Raw genomic sequence first — 15,550 nt, forward strand, 5'->3', positions numbered from 1 at the left:
ATAAAGGAGTTGAAGATATGGAATGAAGATCTAATCAGAAAAAACTTTAATAGAGAGGAAGTTGACCTGATATGCAGTTTACTGAATAGTAACAGAGGTGCGGCACACAAGATACTATGGAATTATAGCAAGATGACAAATTCTATGTATGCAGTGCTTATATCTAAATCAAGACAGAAGAAGAATGATCAAGGGGGAGAGCTCGAGAACAGTACAAACAGATATGAGATGGAAGAATATGCAGATGATATTTTTGGAGCACAAAACATTTCCTTTGTAGGGGCAGGAACTGATGTTTTACTACAAAAGCATTACTTTATAAAAGGAAGATTGTGGAAGACTTCAATTGTCCAATATGCCAAAGTGAAGAAGAATCAATAATGCATGCCCTATGGAAGTATCCATCTGTGAATGATGTATGAGCAGAGGAGGCAGTGCAGTGCATAAATGGGTAGTGGCAGGTGATGACTTCATGGAGCTGTGGAATAAATTAAGTCAAGAATTGCAGGTAGAGAAGCTAGAGGAAATTGCTGCTATTATGAGAAGCATTTGGCATAGAAGAAATAAGTGGTCTTTGATAACATTTTTGTACAACACAAGTGGTTAGAAATGCTTTAACAAGTCTTAAAGAATACCAGCAAGTCCAAGGAAAGGAGGAGGGGAAAAGAATAGAGTATAAACCAGAAGAGAGAACAGGTATGGAAAAAGTCGGGGGGGAATTTCTTAAGGTCATATTTGATGCAGCAACTGATGAAGAAAATAGAAGAGTGGGGCTGGGCATCATAGTCAGGAATAGAAAAGGAGAAATTATGGTCTCTTATTGTAAGCAGATTAGCATGAAGACTCAACCAGCTGTAGTAGAAAGTTTGGCTTTGAGAAAATCAATTGACCTATGTGAAGATATGGGGTTTTAATAAAGTCATATTTGAAGGGGATGCAAAAGTGGTGATTGATGCAGTACAAACAGGTGGTGAAAACTGGAGTTCATATGGCCAAGTGATAGAGGATGCAAAGAGGGTCTTTAAAACAAGACCAAATTGGCAGATCCAGTTTATAAAAAGGGAAGGTAATGGTGTAAATGGTGTAGCACATCAATTGGCACTAACTAGGGAAGGAATGACTTGTTGAATGGAGGAAGGACCAGAGGCTATTTTGAATTTGGTTCTTATGAAATTCTTTGTAATGACTGAACATTTATGAATAAAAGCAGTTTCTATTTCAAAAAAAAAAAAATAACCATAAAATTTGGAGATTTTTGTTAAGCATGTTGTTGTAGAGATTTGAGTCTACTTGTTAGGCATGTTTTATTCTCATTAGGTTGATCTCATGAAATCTATCTAGTGTATTTGCATTAATCTTTGGATTTCTTTATCCAGCTAGCTTCAATCTAGACTTTACCCAACATATTTTATAACTCAATTGAACTAAGTTTTTGTTATAGGACTATGCCAACATATTGTTTTCACATCAACAATTCATTCTATCTTCTTTCATGGCATTAGATCAACTTCTATGGCATTCTTCCTAATATATTGGTCTTCATGATTTTTTTTTAACTTATAAAAACATCTAAATATTATCTTTTTGCAATGTGTAGTGACTTTCCATGTCATACTTCTATTAAGTAAAATGAAAATATGATGGAGGATACTTATTGAAAAATTATAAAGAAAAAGAATACTTTATAAAGATTTGAAATCCAAAGAATAAAAAAAATTAATAATCGATTTCTTTTGGGACTTGTATTAACATTGAACTTAAATCATGTTATCATACTATATATATGATTGTATCAAATTTTGAATAATTTTCCATATTTCCATATCATCTACTTTTAGGCTTGTAATTTGTTTTCACAACTTTTCTCAACTCATATCTTCTCTTCTCATCTAATCATTACAACTTTTTCAAATTTTTACACAAAATAAAATAAACAATTCAACTTTTCAAATCTCAAAACAAAAATAATATTAAAAAAATATATTCTAAAATACTTTATTCAACTTTTAACTTTAATCTCAATTCATCTCATCTCATCTGCGAAAACAAACGAGTCTTTTACCTAAAATTACAAGTAATTATTAATATTTTTTTATAATTATAGTGCATTTTCCAACATATTATTTACATATTTTTATTTTGAGAAAGCATTATTTTTATTTCTATTCTCTCACGTGGGTTACTGCATTAATATGTGGGGTCATAGGACATAATAAAATATATTTGTCATGGTTGCATGTTCATGCTTATTTCCTCAAAAAGCATTCACCAAAAGCATAATTAAAGATATATATATATATATATATATATATATATATATATATAGATTCCATGCAAAAAGAGATGAAAGCAAACGTAAAAGGATCTTCAAAAGGGAAAATTTGAATAAAAGGAAAAGAAGGATCGATGCGGAAAATCTCTTGCACTTCGGATTTTTTCAACATTAATCTGTGTGGTGTTTGGACATGCACGTACGTCGTCTGTCTCTCACCCCTCCTAATATTCTCTTCTTCCTTATGCTTCAAGCAACGTTTGTTATTCTTCTCGTCAAAGATTTTGCAAAGAAAGATGTTATTCTCGACGATATCTACCATTTTTTTTCTCTTTTTGTTTATAAATTCAAATGAGTTATGTACCATTTTTTTCTTTATTTATATCCGTTCAATTATTACTTAGGTCCTATTTAGATATAGAAACAGTTTTTTCTCATCTCATCTTATCATTATAACTTTTACAAATTTCTACATAAAATATAATAAACAATTCTATTTTTTCAAATCTCAAAAAAATAATAATATTAAAAATAATATTCTATTCAATTTATATAAAATCATCTCATCTTACTATCCAAACTAACTCTTAATATCTGTTTTTTTTTTTTTTTTTCATTTTTGTTTCGACTTTTTTCACCTTGCGAAGATGTTTTCATAAAGATCTTCAAGAGTTAAAAAACATAAAAGAAAATCATGAACAGTAATTGATCAGCAGTAATTCAAAGAGCAAGGTAACATTTTAAAAATAGTAGGAAATCAAAGAGCAAAGTAACATTTTACAGTATATCCTGCTGGTTGTAAGGGGCATTTCTTATTTTTTTTTTATTTTTTTGTGAAGAATCATGCAAAATAAGATGATCTCATGTGTAGCCCAATAGCAATGCTACTCTTGAATTAATTTTTTTTTTTGAAAAAAAAAGTAAGTTTATTATTAAAAAATTAATTTTTTTTCATGTGGATCACGTATATATTCATTTCTTTTAAAATGATTGCGCGACGCTTATATGACTGCAATTATTATTTTTCTTGTAAGAATAAGGATATTATTATTCTTTCAAGATCATTCCTTAATTTTTTTATGTAAAATTTAATAATTTGTAAGATAAATTCTATTCACAAGTCGCTATATAATTTACAATATTCAAATTCGTATATATTTTTTTTTATAATTTAAATCCTGACACATCAACAATTTGTATGTATCCTCAAAAGCATGAATTTTTTATGAGGAGATATAGGATTACGGATTGATGTTTTATTTTTTAAAATAGAAATAAAAAATTTATTACTGAGGCTGATGTTTAATTTAAAAAAGAAAAAAGAAAAAAAAGACTTTATTAAAAGGCTCATACAGCATGCGTAAACGCAATTAGAAATAAGTGGGAGATAACACATCTAATCCACACGCGTGAGCCGCACATACAAGCAATGATTGGGCAAGAGATGGCCACGCTAGCAGATTTGGACGGTAGCGATCCCCACTTATGACCTAAATCTAATGACATCGGATATATATATATACACACAGAGATTGGCGCCACACATGAGGATGCTGACGGCGATACCGACAGCGTAATGATTTTTATATATGAATTTTTTTAATACTTTTAAATATTTAAAAATAAAAATTATAACAATATTAAAAAATACTTCTTTAATTATTAAATAAAAAAAAATCACTATCGAGAGTCTCCATTCGTGGGTTTAGCATTTCTGATATACAAATATTAGAGTACTAATAGTGAGATGGTTATAATCAAAATTTGGCCAAAATATAATTAAGTTGCATAAATTTTATTTATACCAAATTTAATAAATTTACAATATTTTTAACTAACACCAAAATCATTGGCCAAATTCAACTAACCCAAGTTACCGGTCAAATTATATTTTAGACATAAAATATATATTCTCAGTAAATTTTCATCGCGAGGTAAATAAAAATTACAGAAAAATTCACAAAAAAAACTACAAACAAGTATTCTCACTATAGGGTGTAAAAATTTACAAATGAACATAATAAGAATCGAGCAAGGTAAATATATTCTAATGAAATTGGAGAGTTTGTTATTTTAATAGAATAATAATTAAAATTAAAATTAAAATAAATAATAATGTTAAAATTAATATTTTAATAAAAAAGTGATGGATTTAAAGAGTTTATTATTTGATATTATTATAAGATTAATTTTGAGTTTAGGTAGCCAGTGCTAGTGCTCTTTTAACTGTTGCTCGATCTTAACCGTTGGCTGCCGGAAGTTAAAAATAACGTAAGGATAAAACAAACAAATCAAATACGACAACTGAAGTCTTCTTATAAGCTACGGAATATATAAATATATATATATATATATATATATATATAATTATATTTGGAGGGAGGGAGAGAGAGAGAGTGTTTTTTTCAGTTGGTTTTTGCAGTGTTGGCGGAGTGGGGGGGAGAGAGAGAGAGACGAGGGAGAGTGTTCGTTTTAGGGTTTCGAACCCCTTTTTTTGTGTCTGTCATCTCAGCGATCTTTAGTTTTTTCACCCTCTCGGACGATATTTTTTTCTTCTTTTTTCACGGTAATTTATCGTCTGATATAGCCAAAAAATTCCTTTTCTCCCGGTCGAAGGACCAGGATTTCCGGTGAGGGGTTTTGTAATTTTGCTGTCCTCAAGGTTGTCTTCAGAACTGACTGTTACCCTGTGTTTGTTGGTGGGGGGCCGGACACTTTTACAGTGAAAACCAGAGTTCAAATATAAAACCTTGTCCGACTAATCCCAAGACTTCGGCGTCATATTCTTTCGTTCATCAAAGTACTTCATTTATTTTTTTTAGGGGGTAGGCAAGGTAGTTTTGGTTTGGTCCATTTTGATATTTTTGGAGATTGGCTGACTCAGAGCTTCATTTTCATGGGGGTTTCCATTTATGGAATGTTTTTGCTGAGATGATTGGAGGAAGGGTCATGATCTAGGCTAAATTCATTGAACTGGGTTTCTTTTTGTTTTTGTGTTTTTCATATGAATCTTCAATTCTGGTAAAAAAGGATGGAAACTTTTGCACCCATTTAATCATGCTTTTGATTTTGTGAAGCTTTCTTTGGTTCTTCTAAAATTGACGATCGAGATTGATGGGTGTTTTGGATTGGATTAAGTTCTTCCTTCTTTCATCTGTATCTATCAGGAATTCAATCATTACTTAATATTGTGATCACTGCAACTCGCAGGCACCACTTCAAATTGTTTTGCTTCCAAAGTCTCTGTGGCTCTGTCTTCATTTTCCCACGAAGCTTTGTCATCAAAGAGAGCTCAGTTAATTCATCATTTTTTTTTTTTTTTTTTTTTTAGTTTCTAGAGAGACATAAGTCCAGAGAGCTGATTTTTTTCCCGTCGTGCTTTTCAATATGACTGTTCGATTCTGGTGAAAATTATTGTGTTTTTCTGCACCCATTTTATCATGCTTCTGGTTTTGTGAACCCTTGGCTTTTCTATATCAACGATCGAGATTAATGGGTTTTATCTCTCCCTACTGAGGAATTTGATCCTTGCCTAACGTAGTGGCTACTGCAACAGGCAGGCACCACTTCCAATTATTCCCAATTGTCTGTGGTTTCTCCTTATTTTCCTTTGTCATCAAAGAGCTCGTTAATTTATAAAAGAAAAAGGCTTTCTAACGATTGCTGGGCTCAAACTATGGCAGTCTCTTTCACCCGCTTTTCGTGGCGGTTGTGGGCTGGGAAAGAGAAAGAACCTGTCTCAAATGGGTCTTCCCTGAATTCTTCATTTGAGTGGGGTTTTGGTACGAGGGAGACTGAGACGGTGAAGTTTCCTTCTGTGAAGGGAACGAAGATAGCCTCGTCGCAGAGGAAGGTTAAGAGGAAATGGCAGAGTAGGGAAGAGAGGAAAATTGATAGGGAGTTCGATGCGGAGTTGGTGCCTTCCGATGGTGTCTCTTTGTCAGGGTCTGAATCCGACGACCCAGACTGGTCCATTGGATGGTTTGAGCCTCATGGACCTGAGTTTGAGAGTGATGATGGTTTAGCAGTGCTGGTTCCTAGCTATAGACCTGGTTGCAAGAAGGTGATGGAGGGCTCAAATAACCATGTTTTCAGTGCCATCAAGAACCTCTCAAACGAGTTCTCTCCTGGTAAGAGCTATTACTTTTGCTTAATTTTTTGCCGCTTTTCTTCTACTTTGTTGTGTTTGTATGGTGCAATAACATGAACTCCAATTAGAGATTAGAATGGACCCTTCCCCTGTTTTAAATAGCACACTTAGACTCATTTTAAACCATAATTTCATATGGCATCAAAACAAGAGTACGCATCCAATGAGCGAAGAAATGTTTGTCTTGGAACTAGATAACTGTAACCTCTGGAGACATCCATCAACTGGTGTAGTAGTACACTCAAAGGGGACTGGAGGATTAAAGAGCATCGGCTACTTTGGACCCTGCGGTAGGATAGAGAATTGAAGAACAACACGTATTGGATTGTTAATCAGAAGTTAGAGATTACATGATTCACTAAGTACAATCTCTCAACACTTCTTATAGCTCTAGCCTCTATAGGTAAAGAGCGTTGCTGCAAGTGGTTATCTCGTCCAGGACTCTGGCCGCACATTACTGGATAAGCCTTTATGACGCTGAATTCATGCATCTATCCATTGGCAGATGTAAGGAGAGGATTTGATTAAACTTTAAAGCAGGGTTCCTGTCTAATTGTTGTTAAATTGGTTTAAAGATTTCATGCACTTTTTTTATGCTTATTGAATAAGCTGATTGTGGTTCTTGCAAGTCTTCCAGTTTAACGAATGGTACACATCTATCTTACTTGCTAAAACATCTATTTTGCCCGTTTGTTGATGTTAATTACTTTTTTCTCATCCCAACCTGTTTTCTTGAATGGTCCATGATAAGTTTGTTTCTGAAATTTCGTTTGATTATGCAGAGGGCATGACACAGTTGCTTTCTCTCTTCCGAAATTCGTGATCTAGAAATGGCTGATCATTCTCAGAATGACCCTTCTACTGTACCATGAACTGTGGGGGAAAAATTCCAACATAAAAGATCTGTTGAGTAGGAAGGCAGATTAAAGGCAATTGAACTTGACTTGAACGATTCCAGTTAAGCCGCAAACAGAAGAACCATGTGTGGACTGGGGAAAGACATCAACGGATGCTTCCAGGCACATGTCATGTTCTGTTGCTCATACTCATTTTGTTAGGGTGGGAGGTGAAATCTGAAACATGGTGGGTTTTTTTTTACTGTAGATATGCTTTTGTGAATGGGGAATACGGCTATGCTATAGTTCACTAGTACTGTGAACAATTCAGCTCCTTTCAAGTCAATCTAGGGCCAGACTGTTGATGTCTCTTTATACTCTCTTTCTGTGTATGATGGTGTTTTTTTGTTCTTTCACCTTACTACTGATGTCTTCTATTCTTTTTTTTTTTTTTCCTAAAACAAAATAACGACAACAACACACCACCACGACACCCCCCCCCCCCCCCCCCCCCCCCCCCCCCAAACAAAAAAAAATCCCTTATTCTCTTGGGCCTCGTTTAGAACTTAGACTGAATTGAGATTAAATTAATTTAGTTTAATTTTAAGTTAGGTTTAAAGTCCAAACACTCAATACTCAAATTATTAAATTTATTTCAACTCAACATCTCTTATACATGGGATTTATAATTTTTTTTTAACTCAATACCTCTTTACACGAGAAACTTACAATCTTTTTCAATTTATTATAAATATATTTAAATTTATCTTAATATTCAAACACATCTAAACTTATTTTAGGTGGGCTCTACAAAATTAATTCTATCATTTCAATTCAATACTATTCATAAAGAATTTAACTCAACGGAATCTTAATAAAGCAAGAGAACTCACTTCTTGAGCTTGGCCAGGTCTTATCTCTTAGTAAGTTTGGTGCTTTAGGTTTCTGGTGGACATAGTTTCATGTTCTTTGCTTTTTTGACGGACGAGTCTGAATAATTTTCCCCAACTTCTCATTGTAAAGCTATGCAAATTGGATGGGGGACACAGAGTTGTCAAATGTTTGTGGTTAAGGAGTCTGCAATAGGACCGCATCAATGGGCAGTTGGTAGATGTTTAATTTGCGCACTGGATAAGGTCGTTTCGTCTTTCGTCTTTCGTCCAGCGTTGGCATGCGGTCTTTACGGTTTGTGTGCCAAAACTAGAGTTGGTTTAATTAACAAAAGGTTCTTTTGAGGCCACGAAAGGAAACATGATGGGGTTCGTGTCCTTTCGTCCTCATCTAAGTTGCAGAATGCTTGGTGGTCCGCCCTTGGCTCCCCCCCCACAATGCGTGCACGCTCTCACGCTCTGTTGTCTTTGTCAACAATCTTATTCCATGCGCTTTCTGCTATTTGCCAAGAAGTAACCAAATGAGTCTTTGTCAACCTGACAATAACCTAAGCTTTTCTACTATTTGCTACGAAAATGTTTTGTCGATATTCCACGCTGTTGAAAACTCTGTCGTTTGTAGCAACGTGATGATTGCAATGTTATTCCATAATAATAATAACAAGAAGAAGAATAAGAACCGTAATTTAAAAAAAAAAATTATTATTTTTAAATCGGTGCATAGAATACACTAGTAAAATGTTTACATGATATAATTTGATTTGAAAAATAAATTTTAAATCTAATTTTTACAAATTAAATCTTATCATTTAAGTGATGTGGATGATCTGCTCTATACAACAACTTGATAATAGAATAATTTTAGTAATAATTGTTGAATTTTTAAATCTCATATTTAGAAGTGTTGAATTTTTAAATCTCATATTTAGAAGATTCCAAAATCTCTCACTTGTTGAATTCAAGATATCTGGGTGAGATCAGAATTGCTATATATTTAACATTTTTTTTTTTCTGCTCAATGATTTTGATGGGAAAGAAAAGAAAAGAAAAACTCAAAGAACATAAAATAGTAAGATCTGATAGAGAAGATTTCGATGAAACATTAATTTAAGGATGCTGTCTCTTCCCATCACGATCATGGAAGACCATTTCAAGAAAGATTAATCAAACTGAAAAACTTTCTTTATTTCTTGTAATCGATTCCCTAGAGCCAAACAAAGCATAAATATTGAAGAGATGAGGAAAGGGTGTGCAGTATGAGAGATGAAGTTGGATGACATGGGGTATGATTCTCTGAGGAAATTACTAATGATATCTAGTAATGATATCGTCCAACCCAACCATAAAAATTTTGGAATATGGTCCCTATTAATGATGTTTAGGTTAGAGAGCACCAGCTGAACAAGCTCCCCTTTTATGATTTGTCTTTAAATAGCATTTGGCAACCTAAAGTACATGTTTTGAATAGGTAAAAAATTTATTCTTTTGGAAGCCTGTTTTTCAATAGAACTTTATTAGGTACAAGTAATTTGGCACACTAAACTGCGTACTGACATTGACATGACTTTTTTTTTATTGAAAATAAAAACAAAAGAAGAAAAATTTCGATCGAATAAAAAAGTTTTCTATCTCACGAAAATAATTTTCGTCTCAATTCACACTGTTTTATTAAACAGATATCTTATATGTCAGTATCGAAATACGGTTTAGTGTGTGAACTCGCTTGTAAGAAGACTTTTCCTTTTCTCAAACCATCAAACATACTATTGAAATGATTGATAAAAATGCATTAGCGTTTTAATTTTTCTATAATTATAACAAATCTCACGACAAATGATATGTAATGGTACGTCGATACATTAAGCTTATAAGTAACAAAACTCTTTTATACTTAGAACTAGAAAGTTACTGAGCATATGAATTATAAGTTCATCTACGGTCCATGTTTTCTAGAATTGTCTCATATTTCTTTGAAAATATGAGACAATTTTACGCAATATTTGGTAAAAATTCCATTCTGTTTTATGTAAAACGATTTTAGATATTATCATCTCAATACAAAATTAACCTATAAATTCGCAACCCTAAACTTGGTATTCTGTAAAGGCACTTTAAAGATGTGTGGCCGGTGATCTGATGGGTTACGTGAACAACTTTTGCACAGAAATTAATACCAAAAAGAGTGGGGGGGAAAAAAAGGATTTCTGGAATAAAGTTGGGTAGAAAGCAAAAGTATAAAAAGAAGAGATGCCCTTCATTCAGTCAGTGCCAACCTGGCAAGTCCAGGCGATGCCACGTGGGAGTGACTCATTGGTTGACCTTGGGGCCTTTTCTCGAATCTTTTTGGAGAAGAAGGATTCAAAGGAAAAAACCCGAGGCGAAGTTTACTCCCCATCCCACAAACTTCAGAGAAAGGTCTTTAGCATATTCTTTGGTTGTACACGTTCTTTCTCAAAACTCACTGTTTCTTTGTTTTTGGTCTTTGATACCTTGCTTTGTTTTTTCCTCCAAAGCCCCCTAATGGCTTCCATGTCTTCTCTCCTTGTATAGAGAGAGAGACACAAAGACAGAGAGAGAGAGAGAGAGAGAGAGAGAGAGAGAGATCAGAAGGAGATAGTTTCATCCATTTGGTTTAAAGAGATATAGAATCGAGAAGATCCAGGAAACGTAAACAGAAATAACAAATATGCTGCAGAGAGCTGCGAGCAATGCATATTCATGGTGGTGGGCAAGCCACATCAGGACCAAGCAATCAAAATGGCTGGAGCAAAACCTTCAAGGTATTTTTTTTTTCTCCCTTCATTCTCTTTCGTAAACCAACCATACTGGGCTTTGGTCAGGTTCTCATATTGCAATGCAGGCTGGCCATTGAATTCTTTTATACAATTGATACCAAAGTGATAATGATTCTTCTTAAGTATCACCTCTTTTTTTTTTTTTTTGTTTCAATCTGATATTACTGCCATACTCAAATTTCAACATGTTATCTTCTTTCTTCCTTTCTTTTTCCTTTTAATCTGTTAGTTGCAATCGGGATGTTTCGAAATCAAAGGTTCATCTCAGAAACGATTTAAATATGGCGTTGGTTTCTTTGCATTCTTCAATTTTGTTGGTCTGGGATTGAGTTAAAGGCTTTCCCTTTTTGTTTTTGGGTAATCAGGAACATATTCTAAAAGTTGAGGTTCTAACCATAAGATTTGAATTGAAGTTTTGCTTGCCTCACTCAGCTCTAAATCAATCTGGATCTCAAACTCCTGCCTCAATGTTACGGCATAATTCAGAAAAAATTGACTCTGTTATTTTGTTTTATTCTCCCCCTTGAAAACAGAGTGCTGTTATCTGTTCTACTTATGATATAGGCTTTCAAGTTGTAAGAAATAAAAGGAAGGAAAGATTTACAACGTAAAAAATTCGTTTGAATGAGAGAGATTTAAGGCTAAGCAACGTTAATATTCTATACTGGGAAGAACTTCATACGGAAAGTCTTGCAACGATGGCTCTGTATTCTTGGCGTGATATAGGATTTGCGGATATGGTATCTTTCATTTATGAGTTTTTACCATTGAAGCTTGAAGGGTAAAACCCTTGTTCTGAAATCCCAAAGTATTTCTCATATATATATATATGTATGTATGTATGTATGTATGTATGTATGTATATCTTTCTAGTGTTCTTATCATGAAATGAGAACAATCGGACCCTTTTTTCCGAGTATGGGAGCCTTGTTTTGGTTACAATAATGGCTGATATGGATGTAGAAATAGAAACATCTTTACCTGCAAGGAAGAATTTCTTACATTTACAAAATCTCAGTGGATGGATGTATGTGTTTGATAAGATGATAAATTTTTATGGGAGTTGCAGATATGGAGGAAAAGGTGCACAGCGTGCTTAAACTCATCGAAGAGGATGGAGACTCCTTTGCCAGGAGAGCAGAAATGTACTACAAAAAGAGGCCAGAGCTGATTCACTTTGTGGAAGAATCATACCGAGCTTATCGAGCTTTAGCTGAACGGTATGATCACATTTCAACAGAGCTACAAAATGCCAACACCACCATTGCTTCTGTTTTCCCAGAACAGGTCCAATTCGCAATGGACGAAGAAGACGAAGAAGGCACACCTAAATTACCAAGAAGGCGTACGGAGGCCCTAAAATCAAAAATTCCGATGGTTCCAAATGTTCCAACCAAGGATTTTAAGAATGCCATAACATCACCTAGGAAGAAATTCCAACCCAAGACGACAGCCAAAACTACAGCTACTACTGCAGTTGTCAAATCTGGTTTGAGCAAACCCGACGCGCTCGAAGAGATTGGCAAGCTTCAGAAAAAAATTCTGGCACTGCAAACTGAGAAAGAGTTTTTAAAGAGCTCTTATGAGAATGGGCTTGGAAAATACTGGGAAATTGAGAAGCAAATTAAGGAAATGCAAGAGAGAGTTTTTAGTTTGCAAGAGGAATTCAGTGAGGGCATGGTCATTGAAGATGATGAGGCTCGAAGATTGATGGCAGCAGCAGCTTTAAAATCATGCCAAGACACATTGGTCCAGTTGCAGGAGAAACAGGAGAGATCGGCTGATGAAGCAAGAGTTGAGTCCCACAAGATTAAGGATGCCAGGGAGAAGTTTGAACATCTCAAGAGTGAGTTTCATTATAATCAGGTCAGTCAAGAAAAACCACATGCTGGAGATAGATCTAAGAATATGCCGGAGATAGACCAACAAGTCGGTGGCATGACACAAGAGAGACAAGATCTGGAATTGTTACGTGAGAAGATCAAGGAACAGTTTGAGGTTGGGTCCAATGCATCTCTTACTGTGACAGAGATGGTGGAGAAGATAGATGAGATTGTAAATAAAGTGATTAGCTTAGAAACTGCGGTTACATCACAGACTGCTCTTGTAAATAGATTGAGATCAGAGACAGATGAGCTTCAAGCTCAGATTCGAACATTGGAAGATGACAAGGCAAATCTGATCAATGGATCAAACAATTTGAGCAACAAGATAAAAGAAATGGAGGAAAAGTTTCATGCAGCACAGGATCTAAGCCAGAGTTTTGAAAACAAGAACAACAATCTCCAAACACATTTCACTGAGGCACGTTGTAATCTTGATCACCTGTCTGAGAAGCTGCAAAACGTGAATCCAGATGAGGAACTTGAGCTTGCAGCTCAATCACAAAGAGAAAAGGAATCTCTCGGTAAAGCCAAATTACCAGAAGAGTTCAAAGTACAAGAAGATGCATTGAATCCTGGTGAGGGTTCGAAGAAACTACAGAATTTAAAGGCAGATGAGGAGCTTGAGCTTGAGCTTGCAGCTCAATCACAAATAGAAATGGAATCTCTCGGTGAAGCCAAATTGCCAGAAGAATTCAAAGTACAAGAAGATGCATTGAATCGTGATGAGGGTTTGATGAAACTGCAGAATTTAAAGGCAGGTGAAGCGCCTGAGCTTGTAGGTCAACCACAAACAGAAGAGGAATCTCTCGGTAAAGCCAAGTTGTCAGAAGAGTTCGAAGCACAAGAGGATGCATTGAATCGTGATGATGGTTCGAAGAAACTGCCAGATTTGAAGGCAGATGAAGAGCTTGGCATTACAGGTCCATTTCAAAAGGAAGAGGGATCTACAGCAGAAATCATATCACAAAACAAGTTGACAGAACAAAGTGATACATCGAATCCTGGCAAGGATATTGCAAAAGCTAACAATGAACTCAATACTTCTGCTGTAAATGCAGATTGTTGTCAATCCCAGCCAAATCATGATCCTGACAGTTCATCAGAGAAAGGTCAGATCCTGATATCACTGGACAAAGATGATAATCACACTTCATTACAGACACTGGATCATCTTCTCAATGTTGAACCAAAGGAACAGGAATCATTAGAGACTGTGAATCATCTTCCCAATGTTGAACCAAAGGAACAGAAACCAGTTCAAGAAGATGAGCCAGACTGGAAGCAATTGTTCTTGAATGGATTGGAGGATAGAGAAAAAGTTCTACTGAGTGAGTACACCACAAGTCTCCGCAATTACAAGGATGTCAAGAAAAAGCTTTCTGAAATGGAGAAGGAAACTCGGGATAGCAATTTTGACATGTCGGTACAGCTAAAAGAACTGAAGAGTGCTAATGCGATGAAGGATGAAGAGAACAAATCATTACGTCAGAAAATAAACCTGCTGATGAAATGCTTGGATGAAAGCAAGGATTTGAGAGACTCTGAAGATTCAAAACTCCAGCAGACCTCATATTTATTGGATCATCTAAAATTTGAATCTAAAGCAGGAACTGAGACCTTTATAACACAGGCTACAGAGAAAGACGACATCCAGGCAATTCTACTTGTCCAACCTGAAACAATGTCGGCAATTGAAGAAAAACTCCGAATGAGCATTGATGAACTGCTTGAGGAAAACTTGGGTTTTTGGTTAAAGTTCAGCACCGCATTCCATCAGATACAGAAATTCGAAAATGGAGTCAAGGATTTACAGGGTGAGATAGTGAAGCTTGTGGACAAAACTAAAACGCTAGAGGGAAGTAGTACTGCAAAACATTCTCTGAAGTCAGATGCAAGGCCAATATACAAGCACCTGAGAGAAATACAGACTGAACTAACTGTCTGGCTAGAGCAAGGCGCATTACTGAAAGATGAATTACAGATCAGATTCACCTCTTTGTGCAACATCCAAGAAGAAATAATGACAGCTTTAAAGGAGAGTGCTGAAGAAGACGAATTCAAGTTTACAAGCTATCAGGCTGCAAAGTTCCAAGGTGAGGTTTTGAACATGATACAAGAGAATAACAAGGTTGCAGATGAATTACAAGCAGGTTTAGATCACGTGACAACACTCCAAATTGAAGTTGAGAAGACACTGATAAAATTGAACGAGGAATTCATGCTTTCCGGATCGAAGAAGCAGCAGAATCCTCAGCTGAGACACACACAGAGTCACACCCGCGTTCCTTTGCGCTCATTTATCTTTGGTGGAAAACCAAAGAAACAAAAGCCATCAATCTTTTTCTGCATGAGCCCAGCAATGGATTGGAAGTTTCATGGTCAAAGGGCAGAACACAACATGTAAATTGTTCTAACTCATTTGCTCATATCCATTTTTATGCCCTTGCAGAACTCTTTTCTTTTCTTTTATTTATCATTATTTTGACAATAGATAAAGGAGTTCATTTGTTCTAGTTTTGGGTTTGAACCTGTAAAAGTACATTTACTATGTATTTCAGATGTTCGTAGTTTCTTACTATCAAAACAGCATGGAATTTTCCTCTGAAGTTTGTGTTAGGCTTTTAAGAAAGATGAGCAGGATTGATTGCAGGAAAATTTAAGAGTTCTTCAACTCTCCAAGAGCATGAAATATGTTCAAGAGCATGAAATAAAGGATTGATT

The 15,550-nt window shown here is 35.1% G+C and overlaps 2 protein-coding genes across 2 annotated transcripts; both read left to right on the forward strand.

The window, feature by feature from the left end:
• Window positions 1–4,653: 4,653 nt before the first annotated feature.
• LOC121263494 lies at window positions 4,654–7,628 on the forward strand. Its single transcript, XM_041166409.1, has 2 exons — window positions 4,654–6,402; window positions 7,205–7,628. Exons 1-2 carry the CDS (start codon window positions 5,949–5,951, stop codon window positions 7,243–7,245), a joined length of 495 nt encoding a protein of 164 aa, XP_041022343.1. The 5' UTR covers window positions 4,654–5,948; the 3' UTR covers window positions 7,246–7,628.
• A 2,891-nt stretch (window positions 7,629–10,519) lies between these two features.
• LOC121262714 (kinase-interacting protein 1-like) lies at window positions 10,520–15,439 on the forward strand. Its single transcript, XM_041165304.1, has 2 exons — window positions 10,520–10,928; window positions 12,013–15,439. Exons 1-2 carry the CDS (start codon window positions 10,835–10,837, stop codon window positions 15,231–15,233), a joined length of 3,315 nt encoding a protein of 1,104 aa, XP_041021238.1. The 5' UTR covers window positions 10,520–10,834; the 3' UTR covers window positions 15,234–15,439.
• Window positions 15,440–15,550: the final 111 nt, after the last annotated feature.

The sequence above is a fragment of the Juglans microcarpa x Juglans regia genome, chromosome 4S (genome assembly GCF_004785595.1).
Source record: "Juglans microcarpa x Juglans regia isolate MS1-56 chromosome 4S, Jm3101_v1.0, whole genome shotgun sequence".
NCBI lineage: Eukaryota > Viridiplantae > Streptophyta > Magnoliopsida > Fagales > Juglandaceae > Juglans > Juglans microcarpa x Juglans regia.

What these genes read in the sequence shown, in the direction of transcription:
- LOC121262714 (XM_041165304.1), top strand. Translation starts at nt 10,835, where the DNA reads ATGCTGCAGAGAGCTGCGAGCAATGCATATTCATGGTGGTGGGCAAGC. An exon ending in GCTGGAGCAAAACCTTCAAG is followed by an intron (nt 10,929 to 12,012) that starts GTATTTTTTTTT and finishes TGGGAGTTGCAG; the next exon opens with ATATGGAGGAAAAGGTGCAC.
- LOC121263494 (XM_041166409.1), top strand. Translation starts at nt 5,949, where the DNA reads ATGGCAGTCTCTTTCACCCGCTTTTCGTGGCGGTTGTGGGCTGGGAAA. An exon ending in CTCAAACGAGTTCTCTCCTG is followed by an intron (nt 6,403 to 7,204) that starts GTAAGAGCTATT and finishes TTGATTATGCAG; the next exon opens with AGGGCATGACACAGTTGCTT.